The following is a 15,724-nucleotide window of genomic DNA, read 5'->3' as shown; positions in this document are numbered from 1 at the left end:
CTGTTTTGCATTGAATGATGCCTAAGCAGATGTATCTTTCTAAAGGAATTCTTGCTGGGTTTGACAGTTATAAGGTAATATATTATGAACCTCAAAATCTGAAATTAATATGATAATATTATGGTTTTTGCTATCCCACTTTCACTTGTAATGTGACCACTCCCAAGGGAGTGTGTAAAAAAAGTGATATAAAAGGTTTACACGGACAATGTTGCACTTAAATACAGCACAGCTATAGACAATGATGTCAGGTACTAATGAAGGATTATATTTATATCTAAACCTATCTTTAGAATTACCGAAATTTACGTCTATAGAAATATATTTATTACGTCTATTACTCTCCTATATATACTACACTATTATTACGAATAATGCTAACTTGAATCAGGCCGTGGGACGAATTACTCTAACTCTAACTCTACTCCTGGACATTTTCATTTTAAAATTCTTATTGGAGAATTGGAGTTTCGTTGTTCACCCCCTGATGAAAAGCGTGTTTGTTACAGTATTCCTTTGATATAATTAATTACTAAAACTAAAAAACAATGTTATCACTGACATGGATTTGCATATTTTTAGAGATGTTTGTTTTAATTTCCCTAGAAGTAGAATGTTGGAAGACTCTTCTCTGATAGTGATAGGAGCCCATTATTCTATGGGGTAAGAAAGCTTACTGTAAGTCATGTACAAAAACCATGAAATAATAGTAATAGTAATAGTGCTCAACTTTTTGATAAAAAGAGCTATTTATAAAATATTTCAAGTATAATTATGATCAACTTCTACAATATCTACAAATCTCGAATCTCGTCACTTTCATGTTCCAATCATTCAATCATTGTCAATCATTGCGGAAAGGTTTGAGTCTACACTACACTTGTCGGCATTTGTTAAGCCTTTTCATGAATTCGAAGACAAGTTAAATTCATATTCTATATCAAAACAAAAACTACTGTTGTCTTTGATCCAATCCTCAGATTCAACTATAAATATGCCACTAGAAGATTAAAATAAAAGTAGGAATTCCTTTGTTTTAAATATATACTGCATATTGTCATAATAAGGCAACAATTCACTAAAAGATTTGTGGCAATAACATCAGTCCATGGCAGTTAATAATACATTGTTGACGATTTACCAACTGACATGGTCCGTGACAAAAGGAAGAAGAGAGAGAGAGAGAGAGAGAGAGAGAGAGAGAGAGAGAGAGAGAGAGAGAGAGAGAGAGAGAGAGAGAGAGTATTAATATAGATAACATCACTTTGTGACACTAACATTACCCGTGGCAGTTAATAGAAACGTGTACGCTACCACTTATTATTATCACCTTAAAATCAGAGCATCTCTTCTGTTCTGATTCTAAATCTACTTAGTCTTAAAATTCTATCACTCAAAAAGAGATCTGTAGATCGATTTAATTTTAAACTTAAAAGACATCACACAACTGCTAATTACTTTAATCTTTTAGTTCATATTTGCATTTACATAATTCTTGCTCCCTGATTTTTGACAGAAATCAAATTTGCTAACGAATATGTTTGATGGATCAGAAGTGAAGAAATATAAAAAGAAACCTTTTTGGGTATCAATGAATTAAGATGTTGAATTTTAAATTTGGCTCTCAGGAATTTAGACATCCCTCGGAGAATTTCAATGTCGAAACAGGATTTTCTGCAAACAAAATATTATCAATTGAGGACTATATGTAAACACAATGACAAATACTATTCCAAATCCCCTTTTTCAAATAAGTAAAGCTCCAAATCCAAAAAGTGTCATATAAAAATTTAAAAAATGAATAGTAACAATGGTGATTGAGGTAATGATATGGCAGTGGATATAGAGTAGTAGTGGTAGTGATTATAATGGTGATGATAGATGTAGTGGTGGTGGTTGAAGCAGTGATACCAGTGATAATGGGGATGTATAGGTTATAGTAGTGGTGATTAATGACGATGATATGGTAGTGGTGATTGTATTAGTGGTGGTGATGGTGCTTGTAGTGGTGACAGTGATAATGATATGGTGGTAGTGGCCATAAAAGTGGTGGAGTTGATGAGCTGGTTGTTGTTGTAGTAGTATTGGTGGTCATGATGATGATGTGGTTGTGGTGTTATTTGTAGTAGTAATGGTTGTGATGATGTATGTTTGTTTTTGTTTATAAGGGTTTTACAGCACTTGCGACACATTTAGGTCATTTAAGCACCCTATAAAAGGAAGAAAAGTGGTGATGATGATGATGTGGTGGTTGTTGTAGTGGTGATGTTGATGATGCTGGGGTGGATGTTAATGCCTTTCCTTGAAGTATTTATTAATTTAAATAAAAATCGTTTCCTATCTCATGTGATACAAGGTCATGTCATTAATATATAAGATGCCAAAATATCAATAGTCATTGCTACATGCGCCATTTCACTTTTATATTCCCTCACCATGTCAACTGACAAGACACCATCTTTTTACTCCATAATGTACCATTCTTTTTGAGCTCACTTCCTAGATTATGCTAAGCGATGTCAACGTGTGTTGTTGATCTGTTCTGAACTGTTACCCATTCATTTTTCTGACTCTGGAATGACCTGAAAATGGCTGTAGTGCTGAACACTTAAAAACAAACCACTTTTTAAGTTACAGATTACAGCTTTGATATTGCAGATTATTAATATAGCAGTGTAGTAAGTAGATCGTTTTAGAGTTTAGCCTTTGATTACTTCATATATCTACAGTTCAGCCAAAAATGATTTTTTATTGTTTTCTCGTGGCTGCTCATAATTTCGTGTCAGACTCATTTTGATTAAAGCCATTTCAGTATGTAAAAGAAGTAGTTTTAATTATTTTGGGGAAATTTTCTTTAGTTCTTTTTTTTTTTTCAATTATAAAATATCTTTTTCTTTTTTTGCTTTCATATGTTTCAGTATAGCGCTGTTGATACCAGTCCTATCAGTAAATACTTATGTCACCCATTTTGGAACAAAGTTGTGACTGTAAGTTTTTTATATTTTTGCTTTGTTTCTTTTGTGCTCACATGAATGGACCAAATTAACAAATCAACTTTTTTTAAAAATTATAGAATATGCTAGACACCTGATTTGTACAGACTTTAGAGTTGTCAGACTGCATATGTGTGCCTAGTTATTTTTGGTTTAAAGACCATACCATAGTAATTCATGATTACCAATGTTACTTTGATTTTTACTTAATGGCAATGCAAAGCTCATTATTGCCTATATTTTGAAGAGCTAAAGCTACTATAGTCCTTAGGATTTATCGTAAGAATCAATTTGTAGAAATCCGAAACACATTTTTGTGACCAATCATTTCCTATTCCATATGATATAATGGCAATTTATATATCAGTATTGTTGTGGCAGTTTGTTGTTGCTTTTGATTTTGAGGCTAAAATGTCCTCATTTTTATGTGTGGTCGACTTGATATCAATTCCAACTGAATTATCATGAGACATATTGTAGCAATGACTATGAAAAATGTTTTTTTCTCTTTTTGAGGAAAATTTTTGTCTGAAATCAAAGCCCTATCTCCACTGAGTAAAAATGTTTTTGAATTTTGAAAATCCATTCATAAATAAACAAGCTATGCTGTTTCAAAGGTGTCATTTATTTAGATGACCCGCAAAGAGGAAAAAAACGCAAAAATATGGGACGCTTTTTCGGCATTTTTTTTCGACCTTTGGTTGTATCTTGCGTAATAAGTGGATTAAAAGATTGAAATTTGGCAATTTTATGGCAAATTTGATAGAGAATATGATGAAAACATTAGAAGAGTTCTAACTTATATATAAACACACACATACACACACACACACACAGAGAGAGAGAGAGAGAGAGAGAGAGAGGAGAGGAGAGAGAGAGAGAGAGAGAGAGAGAGAGAGAGAGAGAGAGAGAGAGAGAGGAGAGAGAGAGAGAGAGAGAGAGAGAGAGAGAGAGAGAGAGAGAGAGAGAGAGAGAGGAGAGATTGCGTACGTAAACAAAAGAAATATAGAAGGAAAAGAGAAATTGGACAAGGGGACAAAGGTTACTGATAGAACGTGACTTGGAACACAATAATTAAACCCATGCTGAGATTGTAGATCATATTGCAATCGAAAACTTTTAACATTATAATTTCTTAAATTCTTGTAAATTAAACAGTCAAATTATCAGCTGTTTATTGAACCCAAACGCAATGGCAGACGATAAACACCCCTCTGCCAGTGAGACCGCGCAGACATTTTGACTAGTCATGAACTTTCAAACGAGGTCAACCAATCAGAAAGCGCTTTGCCACGACTCGCTCAGCCGCTGTTTGGTGCCAAATCGTTTTGAACTTGTGATTCGGGCTGTAGGGGGGCAAAATGGCTTTGTCTTTTACAAAAGAAGAACAAATTAGGATGGTGTTTTGAAAAATACGGGAAAAGTACTCGTCATATTCATATGAAATTTTACAACCTAAAGGAAGAAATGTTCATGTATTACCTTGTCAGCGACAAAACCTACACGCCCGGTAGTTTTAGAAATATTTTACTCCAAAGAGTAAAAATCTATTTTTAACGTTCTTCTGGTAATCGTACGAGTTTTGTCGCTTGACATAATCTAAAATTACCTTTTGTCTAACTGTGTGCCAACTTTCAGTCATATTCATCGATAAACAGCGTCGTAATTAATTTTTTAAAATAGCATATATACCAAACGGCTTCGTCCCATATTTTGTCGCGAATTTGGGCACTTCGTGAGCGAAAAAGAGGCCCAAAGATTTGTGTGGGATAGTCATTGCTACATATTGGTTCTCTGTATTTGCATGGAATTAGATATTTTAAACTTTTTTATTTTTTATTTTTATTTTTTGAGGAATTAAAGGGAAATGTTAATAGATCAAGACAATTATTTTTACAAATCTATTAAGATACAATTAGGCGTCTGTTTGAGATATGAAATCATCATAGCATCATATATACTTTAACAGGACATAAAATTAAAGGATTTTTTTGTTTGCTATTTTCAGATCGTTCCATTATGGATAGCTCCCAATTTGTTGACCCTGACTGGATTCATGATGCTGATTGTCAATTTTGTCATCATGACATACTATGACCCTCATTTCACTGCTGCCAGTCATGACTACCCAAATGATCCACCAATTCCAAACTGGGTGTGGCTCATTGGGGGTATCAACAATTTTCTATCCCACACACTCGGTAAGCTGGAGGAATAGGGTCAGTCAGCAACAATTAATTAACATACTATTATACTTACTTATAACAACTGTAGTGATCTTTTATGCTTAGAGTGGGTGGGTGTCTATAATAGTATGTCAGTATTATTATTGATCTTAAGCCAAGAGCAACGAGGGTTGTCAAATCCCACTAGGTTATTATTTTTTCTAGACTTTTATTTTCAAGTCATTCTGTTTTAATTTGATATTTAAATGGTTTTTAAAATCCAGATGGAATAGATGGGAAGCAAGCAAGACGGACTAAAACCTCTTCCCCTGTTGGAGAGCTCTTTGATCATGGTCTGGACAGTTGGGCCACAGTATTCCTGCCTATTTCTGTCTTTTGCATCTTTGGTCGAGGGGAGCATGGTGTGGACGTATTCAGAGTATACATCATTGTTGTGGGCATCATGGTCTGCTTTGTGTGTAGCCATTGGGAGAAATATAATACAGGGGTCTTGTTTCTACCATGGGGATACGATATTGGACAGATTGTGAGTGTTTAATGATTCTGCTTTTTGTTTTGTTTAAAACAGTAATACAAGAGGAAACACTCAAATGTGGCAATTGTAAAGTTGTTTTTTATTTTTTTACAAAATCTGAAAATTGTCATTTTTACTGTTATGAATGATGATGCATGTGCACTGATAAAGAAAAGAATATTTTTTGTGTGTGGAAATTTAAGATTTTGAAAACCATCATTATCATTCTTTTTTATACCAGAAATCCAGTTCAGATGTATAATATTTCCATATTATTGCTTGTTTAAACTAGGTGTTTTAAAAGAATACAGCAATGATCAAACAAACTTGTACTTTCATGGAGATAGTTGAGAGGATGATACTGTGTATGAAAGTTCATATTAAATTTTTAGATAAAAACGAACAAATGTAAAAAAACATAAAATCATGAAATTAGTTTCAAATAAGTTAAATTGTTTAATATCTTGTTGAACTTTTCCACCATTTTGATTTTGCTATGTGTCCTTATTTATAACATTTATAACATTTGCCATCTATTTGCAGGGTATGACAATTATATACTTGATTACATTCTACGGGGGACATGACATGTGGAAGTTCCGACTCCCTGTTTTGGGTTGGTCTCCTGCAGAAACCTTTGTAATAGCAGTCCATTGTGAGTTTTTTATTATTAAAATAATAAATATCAGTTGAAACAAATAAATAAAATAAGCCCTCAGTTCCTGATTTTAATTCTTAAGCTCTAATGTCTCTTCTTTTGTTTACCTGTTATCTTTTGTTTTTATTTTTTACTACGGATGGATTGTATAGTATCCAGTACATCCTTCAACATTAAGTTGGACTTGTGTATCTTTTCAATTTATTCCATTTGATTCCTTTGTTTCTGGGTGGGGTTCCTGACCTCCCATAGTGGGCAGGGGGGTACATACTGTGTCTTCTATCCCCATATATCTGTTTCCAACATGCTTTCTGTATTTGTCTTGGAATGAGGTTACTTGGTTTTGTTCTGGCCCTGGCCGGAGTCCTAGTTGGGAGGGAAACAGTCAAATGCATAGTTATTGTTTTAGGAGATGATATTTTTTTCCTTGTAAATCATCTCTCTGTTATGTATTATTATATTTGTTATTTTGAATGTATTATGTAAGCATTTGAGTGTATTCCTCTTTGTTGGATTTTGTGCTTGTGTCCGGATGAAACTTATAGGTGAGCTCCTGGGTGGGGATCCTGACCTCCCATAGCGGGCAGGGAGGTACATACTGTGTCTTCTATCCCCTTATATCTGTTTTCCAACATGCTTTCTGTCTTTGTCTCGGAATGAGATTACTTGGTTTTGTCCTGGCTCTGGCCGGAGTCCTAGCTGGGAGGGAAGCAGTCAAATGCATAGTTATTGTTTTGGGAGATGATATTTTTTTCCTTGTAAATCATCTCTCTGTTCTGTATTATTATTTTTATTTTGAATGTATAATGTAAGCATTTGAGTGTGTTCCTCTTTGTTGGATTTTGTGCTTGTGTCTGGATGAGACTTGTAGGTGATTTCAAACTAAGTACATTGGTGGTATGCTCTTGGAATCTACATATGATCCCTATTTGTTCTCAGTTCCCCTTTGTCTTACTTTTTCTTGGGTGCTTTAATTGTAATTCTAGAACTTTTTACTCTCCCATTTTCTTCCTTTTTACTGGCGCTGATATAACCTAAATGTGTTGCAAGCGCCGTAAAACGCTTAAAAACAAAAACAAAGATTTTTTTGTTCTGTGACTTAAACTGAGTAACTGTTATATCCACTAGTGGTATTACACTGCTTTTGACCTGGTTGCTCCTGGTTGTTGTGTGGCTGTTAGCAGGAGTAGAGTCCTTGGAAAAGACTCTTTACTCATGTTCTTTCACAATACCCAGGTGTAAAATTAGGATCTGGCCAAAAACAGCATCGTCTCTGTCACAAAATAATGTAATAGCACCTTACAGGCGTCCTGTCTCTTCTTCCATGTTAAGTGTTGCTGATGACTTGAAACCATAGTTAAGCACTTTAAGCACATTGACTGCTTGATAACTTGTTTGTAAATTGACCTCATACATAAAGATGTATATGTCATTTTGCTCCCATTTATCTGTTTGAAAATTGTTAGATTAATTAAGTGCTTTTCCATTAAAATTTTATTTTACCATGATAAAAATTTATAATAAAGGTTTGCCAGGCTACTGGTAGGATTTCTCCTATCCCCCTATATATGTCGTTCATTTCTTACTTTGCCTTGTTTCTCTTTTTGTAAATCATCTTTCTCATCTTTCTAGTGTGAATAATGTAGATAACAGGAGAATTCTAAAAAATGCAGTAACATTATGGACATTGTCTTTCAACATTGTATTTGTTCAGATTTTTAGGATTATTAAAAAAAAAATAAAATCATTATTATTATTATTATTATTATTATTATTATTATTATTATTATTATTATTATTATTATTATTATTATTATTATTATTATTATTATTATTATTATTATTATTATTATTATTATTATACTGGGTGAGGTTCCTGACCTCCCATAGTGGGCAGGGAGGCACTTACTGTGTCTTCTATTCCCCTATATCTGTTTTCCAAAATGCTTTCTGTCTTTGCCTTGGAATGAGATTACTTGGTTTTGTCCTGGTCCAGGCTGGATACCCTGGCTGGAAGGGAAACAGTCAAATGTATAGAGTTTTGGGTTATTTATTTATTTTTTGTCTTGTAAATCATCCCTCTCTTATGCACTGTATATATTTGTTTTACCTAGTGGGGACCTGTGCTTGTGTTAGGATGAGACATTTAGGTATCTCAAACTAGGTACACCGATTGTGTCCTCTTGGAATCTACATCTGTTCCCTATTTGAACTAATTCCTCTTTTTCTTGGGTACTTTAATTGTAATTCTTGAACTTCTTACTATCCCATTTTTCTTCTTTTTACTGGTGCTGATATGACCTCAATGTATTATAAGCGCTTTAAAACCCTTAAAAACATAAAATATATTATTATTATAATTATTATTATTGTAGTCATTATTATTATTATTATTATTATTATTATTGTTGTTGTTGTTGTTGTTGTTGTTGTTGTTATCATCGTCGTCGTCGTCGTCGTTGTTGTTGTTGCTGCTGTTGCTGTTGTTGTTGTTGTTGTTATTTGTTGACGTGAAATAATGACAAACTTTTTTATTTTTGAATTTTTTTCAGTTGGATTCTATATTTTGACATTTCCAATAACGTTCTACAATATATACAGGTACGTGCAACTTTATTAATAAGAATATTTTTATAGCGCCTTTTGTCAAAACCTCAAAGCGCTTAAAAACAAACTAGACATTATTCACATGAAATACAATCACACTAAAACCAAATCAACCAATATTAAAATAATAATAATATAAACAAGGCATCAATTACAACAATGTATATGTTAATATATATATTTAAAAACAAAAAAGAAAGAACAAAAATAAAAAAAATCCATTCAGTGAAAAGATAAATTTTCAGAAATTTTTAAATTTTTTTTAAATTACAAAAGAGCGCGAATATGTTACAGACTGAGGGAGATCATTCCATTTTGTGGGTCCGAATTTCACATGAGACCAATCACTAATGCATTTAAGTTTAGTTTTAGGAGATGCAAAAAATTCCAAGTCATAAGAACTAAAATATTTCTGAAGTACATACGGTTGGAGTTGATGTTGAATCCAGAGGAGGGGGGGAGGGGGGGGGAGAGAGGAGAAGAAGACTGGCATCCAGTCGAGAGATCAAAGCATGTCCTTTTTTCATCATCTGCACTCTTTGGTGTTTGTTTATTTTGTTATTAAAAATTAAATTTGATGAAAGTTGAAAGAACAAAATACCAAACACAGAGTGTTTCAAGCTTAAGTGAGTTGTTAAGATCAAAGCCGAGAGGCTTGTCTTGAAGGTGCTACAAAAAAAGAGACCTAATTTGTGATATTTTATGGAGCTCAAAAGCTGATCCATAGACAATGAACTGCCCAGAATGACACCCAAGTTTTTCGCTCTGTCAGAAATAGAATTATCTAACTCAGTTATTGTAAGTGTGGATGTTGACAAATGGATAGATTTTAATTTTACTGAGTTCCAATCAAAACATTTTCATTTTTATCTTTATTTAACTATAGCTTATTTTCTAACACCCACATATCACATTTTTTCTTTCACCTTTCACATTTTCATATAAGTTATATTTTGTTGTTTGGATTTTGGTCAGTGGATTCCAATAATTTTATTAACTTATCAGAGCATTTTAAAATACTGTATGATCAGTTTCAGTCTGTCATATGAAAAGACTTAAATTACACTTTTAATTCAAATCTTGCTATCTACCAGTACTTAGGTAAAGACTAAAGTTTTTGACACTCTATTGTAGAACATTTCATACTCCACACACTTAAGGTGTGCAGTTACCATAATGGATTTTAAATATCGGTTGCCATACAGACAGTAAAGGCAGCTCTTACCTTATGTTATCGGATTTCCGTCTCCCTATAGAGGTTTAATGTCATGGAACACCATTCTTCACGCTCAAGGGCCATTTCTGAACGTCGATTATAATTTTGTCAGTTGTTGCCTCCACATTTTCTATCTGGGACTTTCTTGGTCTGCCTTGTACCTTTCTGCCTGCTACTTTTCCCTCTAGCACTGATTTTTGGATGGTGTTTTGTCTCCGAAAAGCAGTTCTAATTAGGTTTAATAGAGTTGTCAACAAGCAGTTTATCAATTTTTGGTTATTTTTCCAATTAATGACTTTAACGTACTAGAAAATACATTTTAAAAAGTAATGAAATTTTAATGGGTTTTTTTTTTTCTCATCTGAATTAAAGAAAACCTCAGAGGTCAAGTTGATAAGCTGATAGACTTGGAGTCAAGCAAATGACAAAATCACTCCATCAGCTTATTTACTTAATTTTCCGCTCTAAAGAAGAAAAAAAAATCTAAATTACTTTTGCATTTTACTTTTACATTGTAACAAAAATAAATTTAAGAATTAAAATTCTATCAATGACTAATTAATTGACTCATTTATTGAGACAAACGGGTTGCAGTTCCAAATGCAAATGCTCTGCCATTGTTTGTTTAAAATGGACTTCAGTGGATTTGTGCTCTTTTTTGATTTTCCATGCATGACTATTCTTACCGCCCCTCTGTACCAATTTTGTTACTTGTGATGACATTTTTTTCAGGTCATACAAAAATCGAACGGGGAAAATGCATTCATTTTATGAGGCAATGCGTCCTTTAGTGTCTACTTTCATACTGTTTTCCTTGCTGATATATTGGGCCTGTATATCGTCCTGTGATATTCTAGAACTCCAACCCAGACTCTACTACTGGACAACAGGAACAGCATTTTCACATATAGCTGTAAGTGGTCCAATTCTATTATCACATTTGTTTCAGTGAGCATAGACAACTTATTTATTATTTTTTAAATTTCCGTCATGCTACTACAATCACCACCACCACCACAACGACAATAAAAACACAAATATCATCAAATCATCATCATGATCATCATCTGGATGACCTCTTTTCACATCAGTATACTAATTCTTTAAGGATATTTTAATTCATTATATACATTATTTATGCATTTGTATTTTAAAAAAAAGTAAAATATGTTCAAATTTAAAGCAATATTGAATTAATTTTTCTACCTATCAGAAATTCAAAATATAATATACATTTGAAATTTTTAGGGGAGATAGTTAAAGTGTGAGTTTGACATTGCAGGAACGATATTTCAATTAGACTTAATGATTATTACTGACAATTATTCAAATTCTTCATGTGCGGTTTGGGCCAACGTAAAAATTGTCACTTAGGAGATGATCTGTTTTTGTTCTAAAGAGTTGACTGCAATGTCACTTTTACCACCACTATCGCCTTTACAACCACAACTACTATGACCACCACCATCATCATTACCACCACTACCACCACTACTACAAGGCCATCCTTACCGATACTATTACTACTAAAACTACTACTACAACTACTCCTACTACGACTACTACTACTACTACTACTACCACCACCACTGCTACTCTACTACTACTACTACTACTACTACTACTACTACTACTACTACTACTACTACTACTACTACTACTACTACTACTACTACTACTACTACTACTACTACTACTGCTACTACTCCTACTGCTACTTCTTCTATTACAACTACCACCTCTAATACTGGAGTATTATCACCAAATTCACATAATTACCATTACCGTCAGTACAACACGATCACCATAACCACCACCACAATGCCATAAGTACTACCACTACCATTATCATCATTCATCATTACCACCACCACCACCACAGCACTATCATTAAGGCTACTACCACTATGACCACCATAGCATCATCATTACCACCGCCATCATCACCATGGTAATTAATATAACATTTAACTGTTTCAGTTATAGATACCTCCATTTCATACATGAAGGTAATAAATATTTTAAATAGTGCTGAAATATATTTTATTCTCATTTCATTTCAGTGTCACCTTATTATTGCCCAGATGAGCAACACAAGGTGTGAATTAATCAATCCTAAAATACTACCATTGCTGACCATTGTCTTGCTCGTCCAGTTCTTGAATCTTGGAATGACAGAGGTTGTGCTGCTGTGGTGTTACTGTATCTACATCTCACTGACCCATCTTATGTTTGGAGTTGGTGTGGTAAGTATCATTGACTCACTAAGTATTATGGAACATCTCTAGTTGCCAAATGGGCAGGCTAGAAAATTATTTTATTTACCTGTGATTTATAACTTGAATTCATTTGCTATGAATGTTACGTCACATTCAAAGAGAAATGTTATCAGATTTGCTCATACTTTTTTTTAGATTTCTAATGGTAGATATTTATTTTGCAAAGGAGCCATCCTTCATTTAAAAAAAAAATCATTATTGAAAAACTCATTAGAACTTAGTCACAGCTGTTGACTATTGACAAGTTGATGATTTTAATATTCTTGAATTATTGAAACGTTTCAGATATCAAATAAATAGTGTATATACCGAAAACAAACTTGAATGAAGTTAATTTCATTTAGTAAAATTGTTACTTTTTGGTTAATGAGCTAACAGATATTGTTTTGATGCATTTTATTGAGTGAATGCATTATTTTGAACTCTCCACATGGTATTGGTATCTCGGTGTTAAGGTTTTAAGGTTTATTTTTAAAATGATCTGTGTGATTTTATGAGTTTTGTTATTTCGTAGAAATCATCGAGCCCTAAAATAAGTGTTTACATGTTTGCTGTCCTCTTAAAAATATTGACTGTGTTGTTTACAACTAAGGGGCAGAATCTGTGATAACCGCATTCACCTAATAAGGTAACATAAACAGACCATCATTTGGAAGTATACTATATTTCACTTGTCATATGAATGCACTTTATCCAAATCAGCATGGCTTTTCAGCAGTGGTAGTAATCTATGTTGTAAAAATGCTTTATGATATAAGATCCATAATCCCAAGTTTTCTTACAATGAGATTTCCTTATCTTTACAGGTCAGAGAGATGTGCCAGCATTTTAAAATCAATGCTTTTTCAATTTAAAAAGTGCAAGAGTGACATCAATTCATTCCTGTCGTCAAAATCAAGAATTTGATCAAGACTTTATTGCCTGGAGCGAAATAAGTCAAATTTTGATCATGTTTTACAGCCATTGGTGATACTGAGTGTTTGAGAAAAATGAGGTCATCTCAGTTCAGGTTGATGACAGGGCCCATATCACTTAATCCTTTTTTTTTTTAAATATATATATGAAAGAGAAATTTGCTAATATTTAGTGATGCATGAATCATAGGATTGAGATTTTATAAACAAATGTATATAATATATGTAATAACAAAAATAATTTTTGTATTTGTGTGTATGATGCAACAGTTTTAATGACCACCGCAAAGTATTTTCAAGCTTTTCTAATGCATGTTGATATGTCAAATAATTTAACAAAGGTTGTCCAAACCAAAGGCATCCAATGTTGATTTTAGACAAATTCAATCACTGCAGAGACTTTTGACTGTTCTTGGATCACAAGTTTTTTGACATGTCAGGAAAAATGTCAATGAAAAGAAGAGTTTAAAAGTTTAAAGAACACAGAGTGACATGATGCATGAATAAGGGAATAATAGTCAAAGTTTGAAGACAAAAAGACTGCAATGTTTGCGTTGAAATAAGATATCAAGCATATTTTTATTTCAAGAATAAAGGAGGATACTTTAAAGACATCAAAAAATGAAATTGTAAGATAAGAATTTATGTTGTTTTTAAAATCTTTTATTACCAATTGTTTTACTTTTTAAAAACATTTATGAATTTAGTCCTCAGTTTACATTCACAATGAAAAAGCATGTTCTGTCATACGCTATAATATTTGATGAAAGTTTAAATCAAACAAAACTTATATGGACACAATTTTCCTGGTCAAAAGTTTTACATCGCTTTAAAAAATTGAAGGAAATACTTGACTTGCAATGAAATTTGGTCACATTTATTTTTTCCAAACTCTTGGTCATTCAGTCCATGACAAGATTCTCATCAAATGGTTTTCATTATAAGATCAGATGTTCTGATCCTTAGGATGATATTAATTTTATATTGTTATTCATTTAATCTTTAAGATTATATTATTTTTTATAATGTCATTTATTTATTCATCAGGCATTCTTCATATTCAGAATTTATACTTTACTATCACCTGTATAAAAAAAAAAGATCAGGTGACTCTTTGACAAAATAAATCAGTAAATAATAAACCGAGTTTTTATATTAAGAAGGGCATGAGGGCAACACTATATATAGCTATTTTGGGTCATTTTAACAAAAGTAGGTTCTTATTAAGACAATGTTATGTGGCCAATTATTGTCATAAGTATAAGGGAAAAATATTTCTTCTGTTAGTTCTCCTGATATAAAATGATTTGTAACATGAAATGAGTAAACATTAAATCAATATTTTTATTTTAGCTCAAACAAATAATTTGATCACACAATTATATTTTTGAGCATCTTATATTACTTAAAAAGAAATCGTCTCCTCTACATTCCTCGCCCAATTATTTTGCTGTCAATGGTATTGGACTATAAATGATAGAATGGTCCATCAAATTATACAACACTTGTATGAATTTTTCTAACAAGTACAGTTTTGGTCACTAAAATTTTATATCTTTCCATGAATTTTATTGTATCTCTTTTATACTTTCAGCGATTGATTAGATATAATTTCTCAGTTCCATGGAAGTGAGTTTCTTGAAAAATTGAATTATTTCTCAGCAATAGGTCATTGTGTGTGTGTGTGTGTGTGTGTATGAGAGAGAGAGAGAGAGAGAGAGAGAGAGAGAGAGAGAGAGAGAGAGAGAGAGAGAGAGAGAGAGAGAGAGAGAGAGGGATGCACACACACACACACACACACACACAAATAGTTGAGGTTATTTGACTTTTCCTAATGGGCAGGGAGGTCACTTACTAGGTCTTCTATCCCCCTTTATCTGTTTTCCAACTTGCTTTCTGTCTTTGACTTGGATTGAGGTTCCTTGGTTTTGTCATGACCCTGACTGGAGTCCTTGGCTGTGAGAGAAACAGTCAATGTATAGTTATAGTTTTGGGAGATGCTATTTTTTTCCCCTTATAATAAATCCTCTCTCTGTTATGTGCGATTATATTTTTATTTTGAATATGTAATGATCAGTAAACATTTGAGTGTATTCCTTTAAGTGGGATTCTATGCTTGTGTCTGGATGAGCACATTTATAGTGTGCTCTTGGAATCTTCATCTGTTGTTATTTTAACCATTCTTCTTGTCATACTTTTTATTGTCTGCTTTTAAAGATATATCAAATTTAGATAACCAAAAATGTGTAGCAAGCACCGTAAACCCTTAAAAACAAACAGAGAGAGTGAGAGATCATATTTTAGGGACAATAATCGAGTTGAAATTTTTGATTGATTTTTGTTTACTCCTGAAATAA

At 32.8% G+C, this 15,724-nt stretch overlaps 1 protein-coding gene across 1 annotated transcript in view; it reads left to right on the top strand.

The window, feature by feature from the left end:
- LOC144957455 (ethanolaminephosphotransferase 1-like) overlaps positions 1-15,142 on the top strand; it is a 15,242-nt gene extending 100 nt beyond the window's left edge. Inside the window, exons 1-9 of the mRNA XM_078888734.1 lie at positions 1-74; positions 2,919-2,987; positions 5,002-5,194; positions 5,443-5,705; positions 6,237-6,348; positions 8,904-8,952; positions 10,907-11,087; positions 12,238-12,420; positions 13,260-15,142. The exon at positions 1-74 is cut by the window's left edge and continues 100 nt beyond it. Coding sequence (XP_078744860.1) covers positions 15-74; positions 2,919-2,987; positions 5,002-5,194; positions 5,443-5,705; positions 6,237-6,348; positions 8,904-8,952; positions 10,907-11,087; positions 12,238-12,420; positions 13,260-13,307 — 1,158 coding nt within the window. The 5' untranslated portion in view covers positions 1-14 and the 3' untranslated portion in view covers positions 13,308-15,142. The remainder of the gene's footprint in view (positions 75-2,918; positions 2,988-5,001; positions 5,195-5,442; positions 5,706-6,236; positions 6,349-8,903; positions 8,953-10,906; positions 11,088-12,237; positions 12,421-13,259) is intronic.
- Positions 15,143-15,724: the final 582 nt, after the last annotated feature.

The sequence above is a fragment of the Berghia stephanieae genome, chromosome 1 (assembly GCF_034508935.2).
Source record: "Berghia stephanieae isolate SIO BIC M18660-M18661 chromosome 1, UCSD_Bste_1.3, whole genome shotgun sequence".
Lineage (NCBI taxonomy): Eukaryota > Metazoa > Mollusca > Gastropoda > Nudibranchia > Aeolidiidae > Berghia > Berghia stephanieae.
Note: the sequence above shows the minus strand (reverse complement) of the source record. Positions and strands in the feature narration are given on the sequence as shown.